This window comes from Meles meles, chromosome 19, assembly GCF_922984935.1.
Source record: "Meles meles chromosome 19, mMelMel3.1 paternal haplotype, whole genome shotgun sequence".
Taxonomy (NCBI): domain Eukaryota; kingdom Metazoa; phylum Chordata; class Mammalia; order Carnivora; family Mustelidae; genus Meles; species Meles meles.
Window position 1 is genome coordinate 53,101,898 of NC_060084.1, and position 25,142 is coordinate 53,127,039.

The window sequence follows — 25,142 nt, forward strand, 5'->3', positions numbered from 1 at the left end:
AGAATACCTCACATCCTTTTCTTCCCTGAGACAGATGCATTAGTTTTTTCCTCCTCCTTTGCTAGCAGACCCACCTCCCATGATACAAGCTGAGATGTTTGGTTTCCCAGCCTCCCTTGCAGTGATGTGGCTAATTTGGGGTCAATAAGGCAAGTTGGCTAATGGGTTTCCAGGAAATTTGTTTCCTCACTCCTGAGGTTGGTCGAAGGAGGGAGTGTGGGAAGGGAACCTTGCTCCCTTCCTTTTGTCTTCAGATACAGTTGCATGAAGAGGTGATGTCTGGAGCTCTAGCAGCCATATTGCTACATGAGACAATATGCCAACCCGGGTTGCTACGTTGCTGAGCCAGCCTGAAATCACCGTTTATTTTGTTACTTGCAGTGCTCGCTTCGGCAGCACATATATTTTGTTACTTGCAGCCAAGGGAATCTTCACTGATGCACTCCCTACATTTCCAATGAGAAACCCAGCTAAGAGAGAAAAGGCATCACACTGGACAGAGAAGTGGTAAGCCCAGCCTTCGGCTGGCGCCAAAACATTTGCTCAGTCAACCAGTGTTTATTGATTGCCTGCTGTGTGCCAGGCTCTGTGTTAAGTGCTGGGGATAATGGCATGGTCTCTGCCTTCATGATGTACTCAGTTGAAGGAGGGAGGCAGAGGGTAAGCAAGTTTAGTACATACAAAGTTACGTGAGAGAAGCCAGAGGTTCAGAGGCTGTGAGACTGAACCCATGACCAAGGCAGCCTCCTAAGCTGGTAATGGTTACATTTTTAGGGTTTCTGGACCCAATTCCAATATTGGGGGGATCCCCCACACCAATTTTCATACACCAGCAGGTGTCTGAGAATTCACCTCCATTCTGACACCATCTCCCCAAAGATAGCTTGAGATTCCAAAGGTGAAGGGTCCCTCCTATAAAACTGACACCCCCATTCCCCACTTTGGATTCGAGCTGCAAGCCCCAAACTGCTACCCGGGCTTCTGAGCGACTGCCTACAGCTGGAGGTTCCAAAGACCTCTTCCTTGGATTTGATTAATTTCCTAGACTGGCTGCAGAACTCAGGGAAACACTTACATTTACCAGTTTATTAAAGGATATGAATCAACAGCCAGATGAAGAGATACCCAGGGCAAGCTCCCAAACAAAAGAGCTTCTGTCCTTGTGGAGCCTGGGGCCTGGCTCATGGTACAGCGGAGCATTCTGGTTCCCCCAGCGTGGAAACTCTCCGGAAATGGACCCAAGAGCTGGCCTCTTGGGTTATATGAAGGCTTCATTATATCGTTATGATTGACTAAGTCACTGGCCATTGGCTGATTCAACCTCCAATCCCTCCCCCTCCTGGAGAGGCCGGCAGGGAGGGGTGTGAGAAAGTTCCAGTCCTCTAATCACAGGTTTGGTCCTCCAGGCAACCAGCTCCCCCTTTGGGTGGGGTCCAAAAGTCACCTTCATTAATAACAAGCCACTCAATTTGCCTTTAGGGCTCCGAGCCGTTTTTCAAGAACTGTGGATCAATCGAGAACAAAGATATCCGAGAAACATATTTGGTCATCTGAATGAGCAAATACATGTTTCCTATAAATCATTGTAGCTCAGTTACCATTGTTCTTGAGAAGTGAATAACCCGGGGCAAAGAGTGGGGTTCCAGGCAAAGCAAACTCTGGGGCAAAGCCCCGGAGGCAAAATAGAGCGGGGTGGAAAGCCTGTTAATTGAGTGGCAGGGGTGAGAGTAGGGGAAGGGGAGGTCAGAGGTCAACGGAAGCCCAACCACAAGGCTCTGAAAATCACAGTGAGGAGTCGGGACAATATCTGAAGGGCAATGGGCCCCCCAGAAAGGTTTAAAGAGGAGAGGATGTGTTCTGAGCTATTTCAAGATGCAGACGCTGGGAGCTGAATGAGTATGGCCTGGAGGAGACCAGCAGACCGAGGAAGACCTTCTGAGAGAATGAGGCTGGGCGCCCCCTGGGGTTTGAAGCGGCACAGGACAAGCCTCGCCTGTCCACCAGCCTGTCCAGCACCAAGCCCGTAGGTCCTGCCTGGAGGCTGTGCAAACCACATGGGTAGATCGGCAGCAGTCTCTCCCAGCCCGGAAGCCACAGCGCCTTAGTTGCACAAATGCAGGCAGAGTCTTCTGCCCTGAGAGACAGGAAGTCCCATGCCCAGAGACAGCCTTCAGTCACAGTAGGACAGGAGGGCACTGCCTGCTTTCGGCTTTTGGGATGAAACAGGAGGTCCTACCCAGGAAAAAAAAAAAAAAATCCTGCACGGAGCGGGCCTTGGTTACACCTGCGTGGCTGCCCGAACAGTCCTCGGGCCCCCAGCCGGAGAGATGACTGGACTGAGACCAGCAGCCTGCAAGAGAAAGGAAGGGAGGAGGACAACTTCAGGTGTCACCCTGAATGTGACATGACTCACCTTTTTTGAGAGCTAGCTCACATCAGTCAGAGTTAGCCGGGTTCTCTTCATTTACAACAGGGAAAAAAGAAATGTCCGCCCACCCTTGGGAGAGATAAGACAGGCGACAACCCAGCTTTCACTGGGGAGGGGGAAAAGACATTCCATCCCACATCTGATAGAAGATGGAAGTTTGCCAATTTTTATGGAAAAGAATAAAGGAGTTCTCCCTCCTTTGGCGGGAAATTGGAATTTTATTCTTACTACAGCAAAAATGTGATGGGAATTCCTGTCCAATATTTATGTATTACAAAGGGAGGGTGGTTATTTACCGACTTTGTAAACCAACAAGGAAAGCTGGAGGAAGAAGACGCATCTCCTCTCCCTAAAACACAAAAAATTCCACCCCATTCCAAGACACTGGGGCACCGACACTCACTTGGTGGGCCCCGTTTGGGCTAGGGTCCTCCAGCGGGACTTTGAGGGGCAGAGGCTGTGAGGTCTGCACTGGAGTTACGCTCTGCATCTTTTTTTCCAGTGGGGGAACCACAGGGGTCAAGGAGGGCAGATGCTTCTTTTTCTTGAGAGAGTTTCCTAGAAAGATGAGGAACGAGAAACAGAAGCACGGCATTGGCTGTTGCAACACGTCAACCCAGCTAATGACCAGGGGAGCTCGTTGAGGGGCGAGGCCTCACTCTGATAGGCTGATAGGGAGGTAGAAGGCGGGATGAATAGCCTGTGGCCGTGCTGATTGGTTCAGCCCGGTCTCCAATGGGCCTCTTTCTAGGGACCCTCCCCAGTGGGCCCCTCACTTACCCCTGAGGCTGCACAGGCAGCAGAAGCACCGGTAGAGAAGTGCTGCCAGGAGCGCCAGGCCCAGTAGGGAGCCCAGGACGATGCCAGCAATGGCCCCGGAGCCCAGGGTGGGACCTGGAAGAGACAGAGCGATGGAGGATAAGAGAGCAGGAGCTAGGACTGGACCCAAGTTTCCTAAGTCCCCTGCTCCAACACTTTTCGGAACCCAGTTCCTGGGACCCCAGACTCTCAATTCTTTTAGCATTTCCTAAGTAAGCGGTGCGCCTGGCGTTCTACCAGATGGTAACAGTCCACCGGTGAGCAAACCCAGATACCTACTCTCAAGGGGATTAATTTTTAGGGAAATCAGAAATGAACGCACCAATTAATAACAATTACAGGTTGTACTAAGAAGAAAAATAAATGTGCTATGACAGAAATAAGGCGCTATCACAGAAATAGAGTCGATCTTCTGCGAAGACTCTGTTTCCAAATGAGGCCACATTCACAGGTACCGAGGGTTAAGATGTCAACATATCTTTGGGGGGAGACACAGTACAGCCAATCAAGTCAAGAAGAGATCATCAGGATGAGCCCTAATCCGAGATGACTGGAACCCTCATAAGAAGACAGAGACACGCAGAGGGAGGAGGATGCTGTGGGAAGCTGAAGGCAGAGACCAAGTATTGCAGCTACAACTCAAGGAAGGCCAAGAACCGTCGGCCACCCTCAGAAGCTGAGAGAGACCCGCAAAGACTCTGCCCCAAGTCTCAAAGGGTGCACAGCCCCGATTTCCCGCAGACGGAGCACTGACCCCTTGATTTCTGACTTCTGGCCTCCAGAGCTGGGAGAGACTAAATTGCTGTGGATTCAAGCCGCATGGGTTATGGTCCATTGTGACCGTAGCCCCCCAAAAAGGATATAAACAGACAAGCAGGATACAAGGAAACAGACTGAAGGGAGGCAGCCCAGAAAAAGGCTCCAACAGCCCCAACTCACTGGCCTGGTAGACTCGGCTTTGTGATGGGGTCCCTGGCTGCCCCCCCAGGGTGGGGAGGATACGGAAGGCCCAGGTCCCAGGGTTCCAGTGAGGAAGGGGCACCACGGCTGACCGCTCCTGAGGCCCCAGGAAGAGCAGGGAAATCCAGTCCTTGTAGGGAGTGGCTCTACCCAGGTCAGGGCCCTCTTGTGCCTGGATCTCAAAACCACTGATCAGGGCCCCGCGTTCCACATCCCAGGTCAGCACTGCCGCATCCTGGGCTCTCTGCAGCCTCCAAGAGGAGATGGAAGGTCCTGGGGAGGATTGAGGTGGGGGTTGAAGTTATGGGTCCTAGAGGGGAGAGGGAGGGGGGCTGCAGACCTGGGCTCATAGGTCCTGGGAGCAGAGGGTCTGGGGAGACTTCTAGGCCTACAAGAGGAAGGGACTGAGGGCTTGAACTCTTGGATCTGAGGGAGAAGGAGCTGGGGACTGGATCTGAGGTTAGAGAGGGCTGGAGGACTTCTGGGATCTGGGAAAGGAATGTACTCACCAATGAGAGTAATCTGGTTGCCCCCAGCACCCAGTGCCCCGCTGCACAACACGGAGTAATTTCCCAGGTCCCAGTCCAAACTGAAGTTGCTAATGAGGAGCCTGTGCCCATCTTGGCTGAGCCGGAGGCGACCCCCACCTCCAGGAGCCACGGGCCGCCCTTCCCGAGTCCAAGATGCTCTGGATGGTGGAGGGCAGCCAGTGGCCTCGAGCGCCACCTCTGCCTCCCCAGACGGTGTTTCTTCCACTGTGGGATGCAGCAGCACCTCCCGAGGGGCCTCTGCAGGTAGAAGAAACCCAGCCAAGTCAAGACGTCACCCTGGAGTCCAAGCCCCGCCCTTTGGGGAAGGAAACCGCTGTCAAACTTCAGCCAAACAAGGAAGCACTGCTCATTCACTCACTTGCGTTCAGTCATCATCAGATGTCCTTAATAACGCCTTATGAGATACATACTATGGCCTAAGTTCTGGACTGGGGAATTCATATTGTTTTCAAGCCTTTATTGCTCAGGACACGTAGGAAGGTGTCAGCCCTCTTCCTGGGTCCAGGAAAGAAACTGTGGCCCTTTTCCCTGCTTGCAGTTTAGGAACAACCTTGGTCCTTCTGTGGGGTTTAAGATGAAGGAAATCTCTTTTCCCGGAGTTAGAAGTCTGCCTTTCTCATTTCCTAAAGGAGCTAAGAAATACGCCCCTTCTCGGGAAACAGGAAAGAAGTCCCATTGGCTCTCACCCGGGGTGACAGTGCAGGTGCGTGTGGTCACCAGGTGACGAGCGAGGCAGGTGACGGGGACTCCGCTGAGCCGGGGGTGGGCGGGGACAGCCGCCAGGAGCGCGGAGGGCACGGGCCCCGCGCGGACGCCTTCAGGGAGACCCTGGAACTGCAGGGAGGCGGCGGGGACCCCGCCGGGCCACGAGCAGCGGAAGCGGAGGCTGCGGTCCCCCGGACCGCCTTCGACTGAGCACTGTGGGGACCCGGGAGGCAGGTCTGTGGAGTGGAGGGAGAGATCAAGGGGCCAGCCTCTCCCCCTCCACCCCTCCAGCCCGCCTCTCCGCGCGTTCGCGCCGACCCTTCTGCACCTGGCACAGGCGGGTAGGCGCCATCCGCGCCCCATTCTCTTGCCACCCAGCTCCCTCTCCCAGAAACGTCCGGGGTGAGCGGGCAGCTGCTGCCCCACCATCCGCTTCTCTTTCCCGAGAAGACTACATCTCGGCACTGATTTCTTTCCTCGCAAACATAACCCCTCCCACCGAGTTACTCTGGGCCTTCTGCCAGACGTCTGTGCCCTCCTGTTGCGCCCCGTCCCACATCTAAGACAACTCGCTCATTTCTAGAACGACCCCGCCCCCTCTTGTGACTCCGCCCCCTTCCCAGGTAATTCCTTTATTTGCTGATCCCACCTACGGGCCGCGCTCACCCGCCACGGTGAGGTTGAGCAGGGAACGGCGGCGGTGGCCGGTGCGCGGGTTCGAGGCGAGGCAGGCGTAGGTGCCGGCGTGGCCCGGCCCGACAGCCGGCAGTAGGAGACGTGGGCCGGAGGGCACCGCGGCCTCGGCCGGGTCGGCCAGGCTCCAGGTGATGTCGGCCGGCGGCCGCGAGGCGGCGGTGCAGCGCAGGGTCACGTTGCTGCCCGCGGTAACATACAGGGCGGGGGCGGCGTCGCGATCCGAGGACACCTTGATGACCGGCGCATCCGGGCCGTCTGCAGGAAGCCATCCGGACCGGGAGAGTCAGGGTCACCCGGGACGCCGCCACGAGCCTGGGGCGCTCCAGGGGACCTCCCGGGACCTCCAATCCCGGCTCAGCCTCGGACTCAGGAGGCTGAGCTCCCGGATCCCTGATCCCGGATCCCGACCCCGACCCCCACTCACAGAAGACACTGACGTCCGCCGCAGCCTCCGTGCGGCCGAAGGGGCTGCGGACGCGACAAGTGTACCGGGCCTGGTCGCCGCGCACAGGGCGCATGATGAGCAGCTGGTCGCCCTCCGTGCGGATCCGGGGTGGCTCTGCTCCCTCAGGGTCGGTTGCCTCCAGGGTGCGTCCGTCCCGGCTCCAGCTCAGCTCCCCACGACCCGGCCCCCACCCTAGGCAGCGCAGTCGCAGTTCGGCCGCCCCCTCCTCTGTCTCGGGGTTCTCGGGCTGCACCGACAGCTGGGGTAGCGGCTCTGGGAGAGGGAGACGGGTTCAGGACCCGGTCCCTGACCCCCTCTTGCTATATAGTCAGGACTCCAGGCCCCAGCCTTCTCCACTCCTCCCACCCAGGACTTCCGGGCCCAGCCGCAGGAGTCCCCCTCCTCACAGACCCATAAGTCTGAGCCCCCCACTCTCTCCTCTCAGAGACTCAGGATTCCGAGTCTCCAGGGGTCTGGATCCCCAGGTCCATTTTCCCTCAAGAACCCCTGTCTTGACCCCCAGCCCCTCTTATCCCTCCTCCCTCCAACTTAGAAGTCCTCTCTCCCCTGTCAAGGGACCCCTACCTCAGGGGAGAAAACATGTCAGACAGCAGCCACCTTCCCAAAGGGCCTGCACTCTGGACCTCTGTGCCCACTTACCATACACACCCACAGTGAACTCCTGAATCTGCCGGGAAACCCCAGCCCGGATAACCTCAGCAGTGTACACCCCAGCATCCTCTAGCTGGGCGGAGGCAAGTTCCAGGCTCCCCTGGGCCTGGTCAAATCGTAAGCGGTCTCGGTGAGCAGGGTCCAAGCTGATCAGGGGGGCCCCTGGCCCCAGGCCTCCGGCTGCCAGCACCTTGGAGCCTTGACGCCAGACAACCAGAGGAGCAGGAGGGCCCGGGCTGGGAAACGGAACTAGAGGGAGCTGGATGACGGTCCCCACTAGCACCGAGAGAGGCCTCGCCACTTGCTGGGGGAGGCTTTCCACGGGGTGGGCTACTGCAGTTACTTTAGATTCAGGGTTCTGGGCAGAGATTTCAAGATCTTGACCCTCAGGGGAGGATTCTGAAACTGGGGTCTCAACGGATGCTTCAGGGTCTGGGCCTTGGGCTGAAATGTTCAAAGTTGGGGTCTTAACAGAGGGGGGCTCTGAGTCTTTGGCAGGAACTTGAGAACCCAAGACAGAAAATACTTCGGAACCCGGGATTTCAGAGAAGGCAGGATCCAGGCTCAACTTCTGGCCCTCAGCAGAAACATCTGACCAGACGGACAGAGGCACATCACTCAAATTCGAGGCCTCAGGAAACCATTTGGAATGAGGGACAGCAGCAGTGGTTTTTGGACCTGGAGACTGATCTGGAAATTTCCAGCTGGGGGGTTGGATGGAGACTTCTGAACCTAGGCTCTGGGAAGAGCTTTCTGAGTTCCGGGAGAAACTGGGTTGCTGAACTCCAGAAGAGACTCTGGGGTTGAGGACCCCTCCTCCGGAGGCTGCAAGGACAGAAGAAGAGGCCGTTGGGGGTCTGCTGAGCAGGGGAACCAGTGGGGAAGGGGCTGAGCAGGGGACTTACCCAGGAGCAGGAAGAGCAGCAGAGCCCGTGAGGTGTCCATGGTGCTGGCCGCACCCGTGAGGACACTGCAGCGAGACTCCAGGGCCTGCACCTGTGCCTCCCTGGTCAACGAGTCCGACAGGACTGGTAGCTTCCTGGGCGGGGAAGGAAGCCAGGCCCAGTGGGAGGTGCCAGGATCCCCCACCCCCAATCTAGTGGCAGAGCCAGCCACCCTGCCCCACTGGTCCTCATCAGCTGGTCTCATCTGACCCAGGCACTCCCCACCCCTGCGTGAGGATAGGGAGAGCTGGGTCTCCCAGCGGAAACATGGTAGCACACTCAAGGGAACAGAAGCCAGGAAGACCTCTTGGAGGAGGGCGAGGTGACCCTTCAGAGAGCTCCACCTCTGATGGCCTTGGCCTCAGTTCAGGCTTCCTCTCACCAGACTGTGGACTTGAGCCCACTCTGGCCCGCCTGCAGCCTCAGATACCTGCATCCGACCCTCTTCCTGCTTGACTCCCAACTCCTCCCACGCTCCCTGTTGCCCTCAGAGCAAGTCTCCACAGGCTGTCTTCCACCCTCTCCCAAGACCCAGAGTTGCATTTCCCTGCTCCCTAGGGCCTCAAATGCCCTGTGTTCCACCGAACTCAGCATCTTCCCCCAACACAACCCCTTTCCTGGGTCCTCCATCTCAAGTGTGATTCCACATCTATGCAGAGGCTGGGAGCCCTCTTCCCTCCTCTCCCCTCCTGCTCTGCCCCTTCCTCTCCATTCCCACTGGCCAGACCCATCCTCTCTCCCAGCCTCCTCCCTCCAGCCTCCAGCACTCCGCGGATCCACACTTGACCCCTTTCTACCCCACCCCTCCTGTGCCTGGCTCCCCTGTGCCCTCAGGAGACATCCAAGGTCCCTTCCAGACCCAGAGTGGCCCAGACCTACCCACTCCAGTCACACCGTCCACCCTCTTACTCTTTGAACATCCAACCATTCCTATGCCCCATCTCTCCCCTCCCAGATTTGCAGGCAGTCTTTCCTCTGCCTGGAATGCTCTGCTCATTCCCTCTGCCACCCCCTGCCCCAACTTGTCCAGCAGCCTCACCTAATTAAGAATCATAATAATAATTACCACTTTTCCTGCGCCAAGAACCATGTGACATGCTTCCCAGGCATTATCTGCCCGAACACTTCCAAATGCCCTATGAGCTGGGGTGTCATTATCCTCATTTTACAGGCCAGGGGACCTGTAAAGGGGACCTGCTCAGAGAGGTCCAGGGACCTGAAGAAGGTTGCACAGCCAGAGGGTGAAGCTGGGCTTTGGCTCAGGGCAGTCAGATGCTCACTCCCTTCAGAAAGCTCCAACCACTCCAGACTGGGCTCAGGGCCGCTGCTCAGCTCAGAGTCAGTCCTCTGAGCTTATCAGTGAGTTCTCACCATGCTGATGGTAACGACAATGGTCATCATACAGTGAGCACCTTCCTTGTGTCAAGTGTGCTTCTGGGGGGGCTGCACTACCGGACTAAGTTTTATAGCTTCAAGATGCCTGCATCTTTAAGGAGGGGTCTATGTCCCCTCCCCTCAGATCCAGCTGGCTCTGACTACCAGGCCAAGAGAGCACAGCAGAAGGGACCCCATGCCAGGGTCTGCATCTCGGCCCACAGACTGGCATTTTCCACTTCACATGTGACGGAACGCTCCCTCTTGGAACCCAGTCACCATGTTGTGACAAAGCTCCTGCAGCGCCCTACCCCCACCGCCCCAGAGGAGTCGTGGCCTCTGGCCAACAGCCAACTCAAGCCAACAACCCCGGCCGGCTTACAGGCCGCATAACTGAGTCATCTTGGATGTGGATCCTCTGGCCCCACTTGAGACCCCAACTGAGGCCGCCTGGAGAGGTGAGCTGTGCTGCCAAGCCCTGCCCAAATTTCACATTTATGGGCAAAATAAACAATCACTGGCTTAAGCCTCTGAGTGTTGGCGTGGTTCGTTATGCCATGCCAGACAACCAGAACACGGGTGTTATTACTAACTGCCCCGGGGGAGGAGGGAATCCAGGCTCAGGGAGTGGGAACCTGCCAGAGTCCTCCCAGAGCCAGGGAGTGGCCTGGCTAGGGCCTCGAGGGCGAGACCCCGAGCCCTTAACCACTGCACTAAGCCCTTCCTATTCTGATCAGCCAGATGGGAAACCGAAGCTCAGATACGGTATGTCACTCACTCGAGACCCCCCCAGCCAGTAACTGCGAGCGAGGCTCTCAGATCCCCAAGTTTAACTCCGGGCCCCACTCTCCATCCCCACACGAGGTTTTCATCTTTGTCTGTCTCCCCAGCCAGACCCTGAGCTTCCAGCTTCGTTCCCTCTTGTACCCGAGTCTCGGCCAGGGCCTGGCACCTGGGAGCCCCGGCAAACACTCTGTAGATGAAAGCCCTTCTCCCCACCTCACGGAAAGGCGTCCTTCAGGACTCAGCCGAGATGCCCTCTCCCTGGGAAAGCTCTCTGCCCCACGTGCCAGCTCAGGTGCCCCAGGCGGGCTCTGAAGCGCGTGGTGTTGCCTGTGCTCGGAGGGTACAGTGCTCTGCATGCAGCTGCCTCTGTCCATCCCCCCGCCCCGGCCCCCTTCAGCATGGAGCTTCACAGGGACTGGATGTGACTCACCTGGGTCCCCGGCGTCACCCAGTACAGGGCCTGGCAAGCAGGAGATTTAAGCAAATGTTTGTTGACTGAACCAAAGACCAGGTCTCCAGGAAATGAATTAAACAGAGACAGTCGTCGGGAGGGTCACAGTTTTATTGCTGAGTTTCAGGGAAGGGGCTCAAATCCGCCCAATCTCCCTCAGCTTGGCCACCAGGTCCTCCGTGGTCTCTACCTTGACGCCGGCTGTCCGCTGGGGCGGGTCCTCCACGCTAACCACGGAGAGCTTGGAGGTCAGGTCCACACCCAGGTCTCCGGCCTTGATCACCTCGATCTTCTTCTTCTTGGCTTTCTGCACACGGGTGGCTGCCGTTCACGCGGCTGCTGGAGCCCCTGCGGCCCCTTCCGGCAGCCTCCCCCCACCCCGCGGCGACTGCCACGTCTGCAGAACCAATCCCACTGCCCGACCTTGTCTGGACCCACCCACCAACCAGGACAACTGGGACCTCTTCCTAGGCCGGTAGAGATCATGTCTGTGGGCGGGGACGGCCCGGGAAGCCCTTCTATTGAGGGTCCTCTTTTAGTCAGTTGCCCTGGGAGGCCCTTCACCGGCTGAAACGGATTGGCAGCGTCGACCTTCTGGCCGTAAAGACTCGAACGACTTTGGGCCAAGCGGACCCACTGAACGCTCCCTATTGGCTGAGCTAACTCACAGAGCCCACCCTACTGGATGAGATGACGCACCGTGACCTCCTATTGGCTGGGATGGCATACTAAGCTCTCCCTATTGGCTAGATTGACCCAATGAACCCATCCTACTGGCCATGATGGACAGTGAACTCTCCTTTTAGCCAGATGAGCCATTCCTTCGGATCAGAAGTCCCTTGGATCCCCTCTCCCCGCGTCTGAGCACCAGGGAGGCACTGGGCCTGCAATGCACTCACCCACTCCCAGGTCCTCGGGGACCCGTGCACCAAGCACTCACCATGATGTTGGGCAACGTGGCGTAGCGGGGTTCATTGAGCCGCAGGTCAGCGGTAACCACGGCAGGCAGCTTCAGCCGCAGGGTCTCCAAGCCCCCGTCGATCTCCCGCTCCACTTTCAGCTTGTCCCCTTCCAGTGTCACCTGGGAGGCGAATGTGCCCTGGGGAGAGGAGGGTGGGGACGAGGTTAACTCAAGACAGGCACAGGGCAGCGGGAGCGCATGCACAGATGAGAATGAATGAGAGAACAGGAGAGAGTCCCACAAGGTAACCTCTAGACACAAGTTCATAAACAGGACGAAGCCACCGAAAGGGATCTCAAAAATCTAGGGCGGATATCTGTACTTTCACTGGGAACCAAGGTGCGGGTCCTAATGACCTGAACCTGCCAGTTAGGTTCCTGCCTATCGTCAACTTACCTTAATAATGATGAACATGTATGGAGGGGAAGGGTGCTGTTCTAAACAGCCATCAGGCCCTCATGGAAACACTGTAAGGTCAATGCTATTGTCCCCACTTGACAGATGAGGAAAACTGAAGCAGAGAAAGACTCCAAAATGTGCTCATTGTCACCCACCAGCAGTCAAGCCAAGAACTGGCTCCATGCCCTGCTCCCGGTACCCACCATTCTGTCCCCTGGGGCTCCCTTCCATGCCCCTCTGCTAGGCTGACCCTGGAAACTTCTGCCAGGACCCGGTCTTGTTCGCTTGGTGCCCAAGCTCTGGCCAAGCCCCTTGGTCCCCAGTCCTATATCAACACTGGCTGATAGACCTGCACCCTCTTTGTCCAACCAACCTGTTCTCTCCACTCATTCACTCACTGGACAAACCTTTCAGGTCTTAGCTGGAGGGTCTCATCCGAGGGCCCCATGAACCAGCCTCCAGATACACTGTGAAAACGACCAAAAAGGCCCAGGCTTTCGTGCGCATTTCTTCTGGCCGGGAAGGCTGCCAGAAACCAAATACATACCCGGCAGCCACAGGACTAGAGTGTCTTCTGAATGTAGGAAACGTGGCTAGTAGTGCAATTGTGGGATGGGATTTTTCATCTTAATTAATTAATTTAAATTTAAAGACCGAGAGGTGCCTGGTGGCTCAGTCGGTTAAGCGCCCGACTCCTGATTTCAGCTCAGGTCATGGTCTCCAGGTCATGACAGCGAGCTCAGTGGGGAGTCTGCTTCCTTCCTTCTGCCCCTCCCCCTGTTCTCTCTGTCTCTCAAATAAGTAAATAAATCTTTTTAATAAATAAATATACTTAAAGATCCGTAAGCCAAATATATTATCATGATCGTGATGATGGCTTCATGGGTGTGTATGTGTGTCCAAGCTTATCAAACTGTCACTTTAAATATGTGCAGTTGATCAGAAGTCACTTAATCTCAGTAAAGTTGCTATTTAAAAAAAAAAAAGATATTTGATGCAGTTCCAGAAAACTTGTAAGTCTGTTTGGAACAACCTGGGGTATGTGAGCCTACTTTTTCAACTGTGAGTTTTGGGAATCTAAACTAAGTTATTTCTTTTCTTTTTTAAAAATAAACTAAGTATTTCTGATAGAAATTCACCATCTTAACTGAGATGTGCTGTAGGTATATAATTCACAATGGATTTCGAAGACTTCATACAAAAAGAGAAAAGAATGTAAAATAGCTCAGTATTTTCTTATACTGATTATATGCTGAGATAATCACACTTTAGATGTGTTCAGTTAAATAGAAGCTTATTGCCATTAATTCTGCCTGTGTCTTTTTACTTTTTTAATCTGGCTATGAAAAATTTTAGATCACTGGGTGGCTTATGTTCCTATTGGACCAGCATAGGTGGGGAGGGGGCATCTGGAATTTCATAGAGGGTGGGCAAGGAAGGCCTCTCTAAAGAGCTAACAAATGAGCAGAGACCTGAAGGACAGAGTGGGAAAGCCATGAGGCAATCTGAGAGAATCATGTCCTAGGCTGCGGGGGAACAGCGAGTGCAAAGGCCCTGGGGCAGGGATGAATTTGGTGCAGGAGTGATAGAGCTGATGAAGGCAGAGCACCAAAGGCCTAGATAAGGCCTAGTGTCTTGGCCATGCACATTTCCTTCCTGCCCGCTGGAGAAGCCACCCTCTTACTAAGCCTGCCTCCCTCCAAAAGGGCAGGGACAAGAGTGACTCTTTTCTGAGCCCCCAGATCTGGCCCCAGGAGATATTCCCCACTCCAGCCTCACCTGTGGCCAGTCTAGCAATCCAGCTGTCATCTGTCCCGTCTGGTTACAGTCATCATCAATGGCCTTGGTGGAGAAAGAGAGAAGACCGTATGACAATGTGGCTTTTCACATACCATTCAGGCCTTTGTCTAGACAGGGATTTGGTCACACATCTGTCCATGGTCCGCCAGCCTCCTGTTCCATGCGGACCATCACCATAAACCCCAGGGCTCCAATCCTACCTCACAGGACCCCAGGAGACTTTCTGACGTCCACAGTCACCCTGGCCACCCCGTTCAAACTCTCCACTAGGCCTGGGCCCACTGTCGTCACAGCGCCTGCCCCCACCTCCACGGTGCTGAGCAGGGAGGGGAGTGCAGGGGTGGAAGCGCGCTCACCTGCTTGCCCAGCAGCAGCAGATCCACCTTCTCCTTCTCTGCCAGCTTGGCCAGGACCCGGGCCACCTGCAGGGGACCCAGGCGGTCTGCCTCTGCAGCTGGCACCTCCACGTGAATGCCTCGGTCTGCACCCATGGCCAGAGCAGTGCGGATGGTCTCCTGTCAGGAGAAGGGACATGACTCAGCTTCCAGCCCCAAGGGGACCCAGGAGCCTGGTCCCAAGCCCTCCTCCCCCAGACCCAGGACTCGGGGCCCTGGCTGGCACCTTCTCCCCAGGACCTGAGCACCTGGCACTGGGCAGGCCCGCAGCTGACCGCGATGACCTCTTTCACCAGCTTCTTCTCCTTGAGCCGCACAGCTTCCTCCACAGCGATCTCACAGAAGGGGTTCATGGAGTGCTTCACGCCATCCGTGACAACGCCTGTCTTATCAGGCTTTACCCGGATCTGCCGAGTCAGCAAGGGAAGGGGGAGGGTTGGGAAACAGGCAAGAAGGCAAGGAGGGCTGGATGGGGACAACCGGGACCTGAAAGGGGCAGGGCCTTGTCAAGGTCCCGCAGCTCTGGGGACATAGCAAATGAGAATTCACAGCCAGAGGGTCATCCTCTCATGATGTCACTCACATATCCACTGTTTAGTTAAGTGGAGCACTGGGGGACATCGGACATGCTTGTCCAACTCTGTCACTGCTCCTGGGGCCCAAGACAATGTTTCTCGAATTTTGGCTTACTGTAAACCACAGTGTGAAATACACTTTAAGATACTCCTGAGTATATTACAAATACACAACATACACTTCCATACCAACATAAATACAGCAACGCGAGATTCAGTGAACAATGCTTCCCCTGATTTGCACACTGTACCCTGACATTTTTTGCTCTTTCTTTAAATGTCAGCCCTCCACACGGATCTCACGACTGCCACGTGGTCATGATCTAGTTTGCAAAACACTAGCATCACAGGTCTATTCTGCCAAACAGGCAAACTCCACTCACTCCTTTCCTCACACGGTCCGTCTTAACTGAGCACCGACTGTGGGCTGGCCCAGAGCCAAATTCTGGGGACACCGCCTGGACCAGCAAGGGAGCAAGGCCCACTGGCCCAGCAGCTCTGGGGCTAGCATGGGGTGGGAGGCAGTATGAAAAACTAACCGTCCCCCTATTGGCTGCCATTCCAAATTACTGCTGACTCAGTGGCTTACTGTCTCATAGCTCCCAAGGCCCGAAGTCCAAAATCAGTTTCATTGGGCTGCAAGCAAGTTTGGCAGGGCAGGGTCCCTCTGGCGGCTCTAGGGCAGAATCCCCTCGGCCCCTCCAGCTTCCTCTGCCTCTCTCTTATGCAGACTCTGGAGATGGCATTAGGGCCCACCTGGGTGATCCGGGGTAACCTCCCCATCTCAGAAGCCTTAACTCAGGGCCAACTGTGAAAACCCTGCTTCTAAATCAGGCCTGGATAGCCTGCTCGGGCCACTTCCTAGCCCACCACATTCCTCTCAAAAGCCAACAGAGAGAATATTACTGGCCACCAGCACTGAAGGAGAATCACGCAGGAGCCCTGTTCTAAGCACAGAACCTAACTCATCTATCTTGCTGACAGCCCAACGAGGGAGGAGCAGGCATTGTCCCTGTGGGCAGATGAGGAAACTGAGGCACCCAAGCAAAGTAGCTGGCCAGTCAGTGGTTGCTAGGACCCAAGCGCTCAAATCCCCTGCTCTGCCACCTGCTAATCCCTGAAGAAGTCTGGGGAACTCGGAGAGGATGATGGGGGCCTGTGACCCAGTCTGGCGTGGGAGGCTATCAGGAAGGCCTCCCAGAGGCAGTGGCACTAGAGGGGACACCTGAAAGATGAACTGGAGTTGAATAGGTCAAGAGACGAAGATCAAGGCCGATAAAGAGGCGAGTGGATGTCGTTCCGGGTTCTCGGTGCGGAACTGCGAGCACAGCAAGGGTGGAAAGTGGGGAGACGGCTGGGCGGCTGTTAGTCACCGAAATGAGGAATGACAGTGTCTCGGACCGCCGAGCCAGCAGAGACGGGGAAGCCGATGGACCGACCACAGGGGTCCCTGGAGGTGGGAGTGACAGAGCTCTGTGCTGGGCAGGTGCCGAGAGAGGGAAGAATCCTGCAGGACCCTGGGGCGTATCGTGGCTACATCCTACAAGCGGGAGGGGGGAGGTAGGTGGGTTCTGCGTTTAAGAAGCCCACTAGATGCCCAGAGGAGCCTTCCCTGGGCGCCTACATGATCCAGCCCAGGACCTGGCCTGCCTCTCTCCTCCCGTGTGGCTGCCACCAAGGGCTCAGGCGGCAGAGACCCGGGATGACAGCCTGGCCAAACTGGGGACACTGGGACACTGTCTCTTACTACCTCCCTGCACATTCTGTCCCTTCCCAGTCTGGATGCACCTCATGGACCCGTAACACTGAGGAGGAGGAAGAAGAGAAAGAGGACAGCTATCATTTTCTATCACTGTTAGTTCGTTTTTTAAAAAGTCATTTGAAGATTTATTTATTTGAGAGACAGAGCGTGAGCACATGCAGGGGGAGCAGCAGGCACGAGGCTCCATCCCAGGACCCTGATATCATGACCTGAGCCGAAGGCAGATGCTTATTAACTGACTGAGCCACCCACGGGCCCCTAAAAGTCATTTTAACACCAAAAATAAGGCTCAAATTTCAGAACTAAATAAATTAATTTTACTAAATACAATTAGAGCCAATACCATGTTCTGAATCCATGCTTTTTCACTAGGACCTACCTTGAGCATGTGCCACACGATCCCCAGAATTTGCCAGAACATGCACTGGCTTGACCCTGACCTCTGCTGTCCCTCACCTCCTATGTAAACCCCGTCCCTTGCAACTCTCCCATCCCTTAACCCTGTTTAACTCTCACCATAGCACTGGCCACCCCTGACATACGACATATGCTGGACTGATTGAGAGTGACTATCAGTCTTCTTCCCACCAGAATGTCAACTGCCCACGGACAGGAATTCCATCAGCTCTGTTCAGAACTGTACGCGAAGGCCAAGCACCTGCCAGAACCATGCACAAGAACCACTCAAACACTTGGAAACAGCAGGGAAACTAAATCACAAAATCCTTCTCACTACCGAAATAAAATCCAAGTCAGAGGTTTCCCCTTTCAACAAGAAAAGCAGCCCCACCAGTAACAGGCCAGAGCTGGCGAGCCAGCGGCTGGTGGAGGGCACCAATCCTGCTCTTGCTCTGGGGGGACTCCTTGCACCAAGCTCCTGATGCCCATGAACCAAGGGATGAGAGCCTCTGGCCCTGGGAAACTTGCCAGCGCATCTTCTCGGTGGAAGACCTTTTAAGCCTGAGTTGATTTCAAGCTTCAAAAACACTGTTTAGTTAAATTACGTAAGTCAGGAAACCATGGTTGGTCTGAAAGATCAGGGCCAGTCATTTTTTTCTATTATTATTATTTTAAATAATGAGGTTTTATAAATCAAAGAAGATAATCCTGCATGAAGCTTTTACTCTTTCTCTTGAACTTGCAAAATGTGAACCTTCAACAGAAACAGCCAGACAAGTAGCGCTCCAAGGGCTTTACGTGTATTAATTCATTTAACTGCCCTAACTGCCCGGGAGGTTAGTTGCTGCCATTACCATCCCCATTGACCAGATGGAGCAAACGAAGCACAGAGAGGCCAAGAGCCTTGCTCGAGATCACACAGCAAGGAAGTGGCAGGACCAGGGGCCTAACTCCAAGTCTGACTTGGGAATCATGAGACTCTCTAGGATGAGAAATGGGCCCTCAAGAGGTGGGGGAGCTGGTCCTTTTATTCCTGGCCATTTATTCGTGGCCCTCTGTCTCAGAGCAGGTGTATATAGTGACTTCTGAAAGCTCTCCCTGAACTTTTCACACAGCTCAAGGACTTCTCTGTGGTTTTGTCCTCTAGTTTTTTCTGTTACGCGAGTCACTCACTGGGCATGTGCTGGGACTCTGGGCAGAGCAGAGAGCACCCAGGACACAGAGTGACCAGGACAGCCGAGGCCAGATGGGGAGACAGTGGCCAGGGAATGATGCCAGTGACAGATGACAAAAGCGGTGGTCACCACACTGAGACCTGGGGAGACAGTGGCCAGGGAGTGACGCCAGTGACAGATGACGAAGGCGGTGGTCACCGCACTGAGACCCCTCTACAGCAGATCTCATCTCAGGCAGGCAAAGAAGACCAACAACAGCCTCACGGAGCCGACACGTGTGACCTGAGGGATGAGGAGGGGCCAGCCCTGCCGAGAGCAGGAGGTGCAAGGGGAAAAGGCCAGGCGCTCCCAGAACTGATGGAAGGCGTGGCTGTCTGGGATTAGGCCCAGAGCTGGAAACGGGTTTTCTGGGGCCTGAAGTTTCCAGCCTTTGGGGGAGCCTCTTTAGGAAAATGCATACCAAATCACGAATGCAAAATTGATGGTCTCTGCCTGGGCCTTGAAAGAAACGCTGAAGGTTACGGCCTCATCGGCTCATGGAAGATGTATCCTGGCCAGAACTGAGTATTCTTGAATTACCAAATGCTTATGAATTAACACCCTAGACAAACAATCGCAATCATACACAAAGACACACACTGAGCAGAGCATTTGTGTTCTGAACGGACGAATAAAAGAATGTCCATTACCATTTCTACCAATAATAGCCACCCTCCCTGAGGGCCAGCCAAGGCCGACTCTTGACCCTGAGCCAAGCACTGTACTAGTGGCCCATTTAAACTTCACTGCCACCCAATACAGAAGGTAGTACTGTTATCCCCTTGGTAGAGAGGAGGAAAATCGGGCTCCGAGTGGTTAAGCAACTCCCCAAGGTCACACAGCAGGAAGCAAACTTGATTCCAGCTGTGGCTGGCCAGAAGTGGGCCCTGAACTGAGAGTCTAACAGGTATCTAAGACAGTACCAACTACGTCAGACAGACTCTCCTCTGGACCCTGGGGCTCGAATTCTGGAAGGACACAGACACCAAAGTGAGCGATCAGAAAATCGCCCTGTGGATTACAAAGTGATAAGAGGATGGGAGAAATTACAGCAAGGGAGGGCACAGGGATGATGGGGGCTGCAATTTTAGGTCCGTGTCCAGGGAAGGCCTCACAGAGAAGGTGACTTCTGAGCAAAGGCTGGAAGAAGGTGAAAAAGCCATGCCGGGAACAGAGTGGGTGAGACCCGGCACTCACCCCGAGGGGCTGTCATTCTGGGCGTGGGGGTGACATCTGGGTGAGCAGAGGATCCCAATCCAGTGTGCGAGCGGAGCTGAGAGAGGCAAGCCCAGGGGGCTGCAGGAATGTCCAAGGACACATCAAGAAGCCCGAGAGGGTTGGGGTAGAGGGGCTCCCTGGAGGAAGTGATCCCAGAAAATCACTAAACTTTTGATACAATTGACAGATCAGAGTTAGGCCGGACAAGGGAGGTACAAGGAGCAGAGATGGAGGGAAGGGTGCCCAGGCAGAAGGCACAGCGAGGGGCAAAGGTCCAAGGCAAGAAGGGGCCAGGTCTGTCAGGAAAGACCAGGTGAGGGAGCCATGAAAGCACAAAGGGTAAGCGCGGGACCCGGCACTGTGGATGGCAGAGCAGGGGCCGCGGCCAGACCACGAAGGGTCTCGAACACCAGGCTGAAGGGCTGTGACTTTGTCCTTAGGGTGCTGGGGAGCTTCAGGGCAACTCGGGGGTGGGGGAGAAAGAGCCCTGAAGCTGAGAGAGGATGGACCAAAGGAACAACTGAGAACCAGGGAGGAGACCCTGTGTGGGGCCAGTTGGGAGGAAGAGAAGCCTGAAAGCTGGGCCCATGAGGACGGAGAAGGGGACCAGCTGTTAAGTAACAGGTGGCGGGGTTGGTAAGGGAGGGACGGCAATGGTGCTGGGGCTCTGGCCCAGTGATCAGGTAGTTGGCAATGTTTATTTATTTCTTCAGAAAGGGCACCTACACACACAGCCAACAGATAGGATGCAGTGTTGGGAGCCCCGGAGCAGCACACACCCCTGGGATAGGACAGTGGCTGATAACTTCTCTTTGTTCTCTCATTCAACACACACCTGTGTGCCAGGCCCTGTGCTGGGTGAGGCTGGGACCCAAAGCTGGTCATTTTCGGGTCTGCTGGTGGGGAAGACAGATACGACGCAGGCACCTCAAGCCATGGAGACCAGGGCTGGGGCACAGGGACACCCAGAGAGCAAAAGAGCTCAAAGCAACAGCTAGAAGTAGGAAGAAACCAGGAGAGAAGGTCCCCAGGACCCCCAAGAGCAGCTGAAGACAACACCCCTGCCCTTGGCTGTCAGGGCTTTGCTGCAGCTGTGGAGTGAAAAAGGAGGAGGGGCACCTGGGTGGCTTAAGGAGTTAAGCTTAAACTCAGGTCATAATCTCAGGATCCTGGGATCAGGCTCCCTGCTCAATGGGGAGTCTGCTTCTCCCTCTCCCTTTGCCCTCCCCTCTTGTGTCCTTGCTCACTCTCTCTCTCAAATAAACAAATAAAATCTAAAAAAAAAAAAAAAAAAAGGAGGAGCAGAGACTAGTGCACTTCGATCCTTATGGTAGCTGCCTGGAGTGGGGTGGTCCAGCAAGCAACAGGACCTCCAAGGACCTCATTTTCCTCACCCGCCCAACCGGCTTCATAATAGCAAGCAAGAGGGTACTGAAAAGTACTGAATGAGTCAGTGTCCGTCAAGGACTTGGAGTGCTGCCCTTCGCACAGTAAGCACTCACTAAACGTGAGCAGTTATGATCACTGAAGTTTCCCTGCCAAGTCGGGCTCCCAGGCCCTCCTCCCCACCTCACTCCCCAAGTGGGCAGGGATCCTGGTTTCATGCACCAGGAGGCCTCTGGCATGCCAGGCCCGTGCTGGACAATGCTGGGGACATATAGGTGTAATCCCAGTTTGATGGTGGGGACAGACACGGATGGGCAGTGACCATCTACAGTAGATGGGCAGACCATCTACAGTCTGCTTTAAGGCAAGTATTTCGAGAAACTGGCGGGAGAGGCTGTGTCTGATTCACCTCTGTCCCGACCAGCTACTCTCCGGGTCAAGCCAGGACCTTAAAGACGCTGACCCCCACCCCCACCAAGCCCTCTCATGGGGAATAGGAGCCATTCCACCAACTCAAACAGAATTTCATCTCCTCCAGCAAATATTTCTCCCTCCCTTCCTGGCTACAGCCTCCTTGCCCACCCCGCGGCTCTGTAGGGGTGAAGGCTTCTGGGTTCCCAAGTTAAGGCAATTGAGTGGGCAGTGCAGCCTAAAAGGTGAAGTGTGGCTTGTGTGCAAAGCAGTAGTCGCGCTGAGGAGTCAGACGGACCTGGAGGGGAATCTCAGCTCTACCCCATCCTAGCGGAGTGACCTCTCCGCGCCTCGGTTTCTCCAAATGTTACATAGGGGCCGCGGCACCTCCAGCGGGTAAGAAACAGAGAAAGTAACTCGTACGGCACACAATTATTAAGACAGTGAGTCCAAAACCTTGAGAAAAGGGAGCGGGGTCATGACCCCAAAGGGGCTGGGTGTAAATTAGGAGGGTCTGAAGTCTGAACCTCACGGTCCTTGATCTTTGCCCTCAGGTGTGACTTTGACTTTTAGGAGGAAGAGCGGCAGAGATCAGACGTACGAGAAGACCCCCCCATAAAGTTTCGGGATCCCCGGGAGGTGCAAGGAGGGGCCCGGTCACCTTCACGGCGAAGTCGATGACCCTCTTTACAGCCACGAGCGCGCGCAGCTCCGCCATCTTCCTGCAGCTCCCACCGGCGGGGTGAGTAGGCTCACTCGGCCTCTGGAGCCGGACGTCCCGGCCCCCTCTCCCGCTCCCCTCTTTGCGCCTGCGCCCCGCGCCGCCGGCCAATCAACCACGACGATGCCCGCCTCCACCCTGACAAAGGACCAATCGGGGGCCCGGAGGGGAGGGAGGTGTGGCAAGAGGATTCGGACCAATGGAGAACGGATTCCGGAAAAAGAGGCGGGACCAGAGGGAAGGGGAAAAGGACTTAGAGAAGGGGGCGTGGCCGGGAACTAGGGGAAAGGTCGTGCGCGTGGGGAGGTGCTCCTGCAGTGCTGCTCCTCCCGAGCCTGCTAAACCTTTCCCCACGCCCTCGGATTTATCCCTCCCCCAGTTCCCCACTGTTTCCTCGCCTGTTTAAGTCGCTGTGCTCGCATCCCCTGCGCCCTCTTGTGTCTGTCTCCGCATCTTCTTGCCATGTTCCTGGTCCCGCGACCATGCCTCTTGGTCCCTATGTCCGTTTTTCCGCGTCCATGTCCCTACATCCCTTCTGAGCACCCATGTGCTCCCCTGACCCCACCATATGCCCCTTCCCCCTCCGAGCCCATGCGCCTTGTCCACCCCACCCATGCTCGTGTCCCCATGTTCCTCGTTCCCTATAGGTTCATGTGCTTATGTCCTCCCTGAACCTCCACGTGTCCCCGTGTCCCAGTCCCCCGTCCTCTTCATATCCATGCTCCCGCGTGCGTTCCTGTCCCCCGTGTCCTCACGGCCCCCAGAAAAGCACGCGGAGCCGCTTCCTTTATTCCTTTATTTATTCACGTTCCTATTAAAAGGAACGTGAAAGCCGTTCCTTTATTCTGCCCCAGGCAGGCTGCGGTCACAAGCACGCGGGGAATCCACTGAGGGCATCCATGCTCTGCACGATCCTGTCCGCCCGCAGAAAGCAGAAGCCCGGCGGGAGGGGAGTGGAGGGCAGAAGCCTGGGGGACGGTTTGTCCTGGGGCAGATGGCCGGGAGCGCCCCGGGGACTGGGGCTTGGAGCCCCAAGGGCGTCCCTGCCGGGTCTGCGGGAGTCGGGAGCGGAGTTTGGTGACGAGTCCCTGGGAGGGCGGCTGGGAGTCTGCGGGGAGGAGGAGTCCTCCGGGCAGTCTCCTCCACCCTCTTCCCGCTGTCCAGGTTACCCGCAAAAATAGAGAAGGGTAAAGCCAGCCACCCCGAAAAAGAGGACCACGAGACTTCATTCTTCCACGCGTTCTTCACTGTGTAGCCTGCCAAGGCGATCAGCAGCAGCAGACCTGGGCCGCGTGCACTCGGTGCGCTTGCTGGGGGGCCGCACCCAGGCCCCACCCAGAGTACGCCTATCCAGGGCCACGCCCCTTCCCTCAGCCACGCCCCTTCCTCTGGGTCTCTGGGTCTCTGGGTCTCCGGCCCCTGTCTCCACTCGCGTCCCCGCGACCCCTGGGCCCCTGTCCCCTGCAACCCCCAGGCCCACCCTATGACTGTGGGCCCGCTGCCGTCTCACCGTAGAGGAAGAAGATGCCGCTCGTAGTCTGGCCCCGCGAGTCGCCCTCGTGGCACAGAATCCTTAGCCCCATCACCAAACCCACGATGCCGCCAGCACCATGCACGCCCTGGTCACCGCCAGCATGGCGGGGGAGAGGGACCGCCTCATCCCCGCGCCGGCGCCTCCCCCGGTCAACGCCCCGACCCGCCCTTAAGGGGCTGGGAGCAGAGCTGACAGTTTGGATGGGGACTTTGAAGTTACTTCATGAGGGAAGTAGGTCCCGAGTCGGGGGATGGTGGTAGTCTCTGTCGCAGAGGAGCAGATGGGCCTGAGACAGGAGTGGAAGGGGTAAGGGTTTGGCGCCGCACAATGTGTCCTGCTGTTGTGCCATCGGTGGTCTGTGCTGGGGTCTGTCTGTCCGGTAGGGGACCTCTGGGCGGTTCGGACCTCACTCTGGCAGGGGATTTTGGAGCAGGTGCCACCATTACACTCCTGCCACAAGCCACTGTGGCCCCCGGGGTAGCGGATCCAGTAGTTGGTGGCAGTGGAGAAAATTGTGAGGATTTTGGCCAAGAAGCCCAGCAAGGTGCCCCCGCTCTGGAGGCTCCGCTTCACCCCCATGCCAGCGCGGCTGCTGCCGAGGGCCACACACGCAAGATTGGCCGACACTCCTCCCGTCCCCAGACCCCTCTCCCGGGTCCTTCAAGTCCTTGAGACCCCCTCCCACATGTCCCTCCATGTCTGATTGCACCCCAGCACCGCTGTCCGGGGATGCCTCCTTCAGGCCCTTCCCGAGACCTTCATGGCCTATTGTTCCTACTGGGGGCCTTGAGGACCTACCCCCAAGGAATCAGTGTTTAGAGACCTCCCTGTCTTTGGATGATCTCCATGCCCCCGAGGAATGTCCCTATAGTCTGTCCAGTGCCCTCCCCCACCATGCACACACCCACCTAAGTGACTCACACTCAGTTCCCAGGGCTTCTTAGACGCAGAGTCCAGAGGGTGGGGGAAAGGAGACCACGTTTCTGTGACACAGGAGGAGTTCTAGAATCCCCTCTCCCATCAGTCATTTAAAGAGATAAGCTTCCCCCAACACACACACACACACACACACACACACTCACACACCCTAAGCAACTCTACTAGCACAGAGACCACTCAGAGTCAGATGGCAGAGCTCTCTTTTGAGAGAGCCAAAAGGCCATGGCGTAACAGACCATAGCCTTGTGAAAACTCTTCCCTTGATTCCATAAGCTCTGCAGGTCCCCGTCTCTGTGACTGTGCCCTCTTAGGTTCCCACGCAAGCTCCCGCTCCTCCTCCCTCCACTTCGTGCCTGTTTGCCTGGAGCCTCCATCCTGCCCCTTCTCACCAGAGGAGCAACCTCACTGGGTCTCTGTTCCAGACCCCCAACAACCACATCCCGACTGAGCTCAGCATCTTCCACCAAACCATGACTCCGCCATCCCACCCAGTTGGTTGTGCCAGACCCCGGGGCACTGCCCTTGCCCCCCTCTGACCCATCAATCCACGAAGCCCCCAAATCCCTGTGTCTGGTTCCTTCTGCCCCCCTGCATCTG

The 25,142-nt window shown here is 56.0% G+C and overlaps 3 protein-coding genes across 4 annotated transcripts; all 3 read right to left on the reverse strand.

Annotated features, from left to right (window-relative positions):
* Nucleotides 1–1,096: 1,096 nt before the first annotated feature.
* VSIG10L (V-set and immunoglobulin domain containing 10 like) lies at nucleotides 1,097–8,848 on the reverse strand. Its single transcript, XM_045988205.1, has 10 exons — nucleotides 8,182–8,848; nucleotides 7,265–8,101; nucleotides 6,584–6,877; nucleotides 6,130–6,414; nucleotides 5,445–5,699; nucleotides 4,717–4,995; nucleotides 4,187–4,480; nucleotides 3,209–3,322; nucleotides 2,832–2,986; nucleotides 1,097–2,350 (listed from the first exon to the last, which is right to left on the reverse strand). Exons 1-10 carry the CDS (start codon nucleotides 8,423–8,425, stop codon nucleotides 2,279–2,281), a joined length of 2,829 nt encoding a protein of 942 aa, XP_045844161.1. The 5' UTR covers nucleotides 8,426–8,848; the 3' UTR covers nucleotides 1,097–2,278.
* A 2,076-nt stretch (nucleotides 8,849–10,924) lies between these two features.
* ETFB (electron transfer flavoprotein subunit beta) lies at nucleotides 10,925–22,163 on the reverse strand. Of its 2 annotated transcripts, none has more exons than XM_045988344.1 (6): nucleotides 22,013–22,163; nucleotides 14,635–14,793; nucleotides 14,348–14,506; nucleotides 13,971–14,033; nucleotides 11,772–11,930; nucleotides 10,925–11,138 (listed from the first exon to the last, which is right to left on the reverse strand). In XM_045988344.1, exons 1-6 carry the CDS (start codon nucleotides 22,067–22,069, stop codon nucleotides 10,968–10,970), a joined length of 768 nt encoding a protein of 255 aa, XP_045844300.1. In that variant the 5' UTR covers nucleotides 22,070–22,163; the 3' UTR covers nucleotides 10,925–10,967. The 2 variants fall into 2 exon arrangements, with proteins under 2 accessions (XP_045844300.1, XP_045844301.1); XM_045988345.1 differs by having other exon boundaries at nucleotides 10,925–11,152.
* Nucleotides 22,164–22,937: 774 nt separating this feature from the next.
* CLDND2 (claudin domain containing 2) lies at nucleotides 22,938–24,205 on the reverse strand. Its single transcript, XM_045988383.1, is given in 5 exon segments — nucleotides 22,938–23,014; nucleotides 23,245–23,355; nucleotides 23,583–23,675; nucleotides 23,678–23,710; nucleotides 24,017–24,205. Coding segments are annotated over 5 exon segments (483 nt in total). The 5' UTR covers nucleotides 24,186–24,205.
* Between the last annotated feature and the right edge of the window lie 937 nt (nucleotides 24,206–25,142).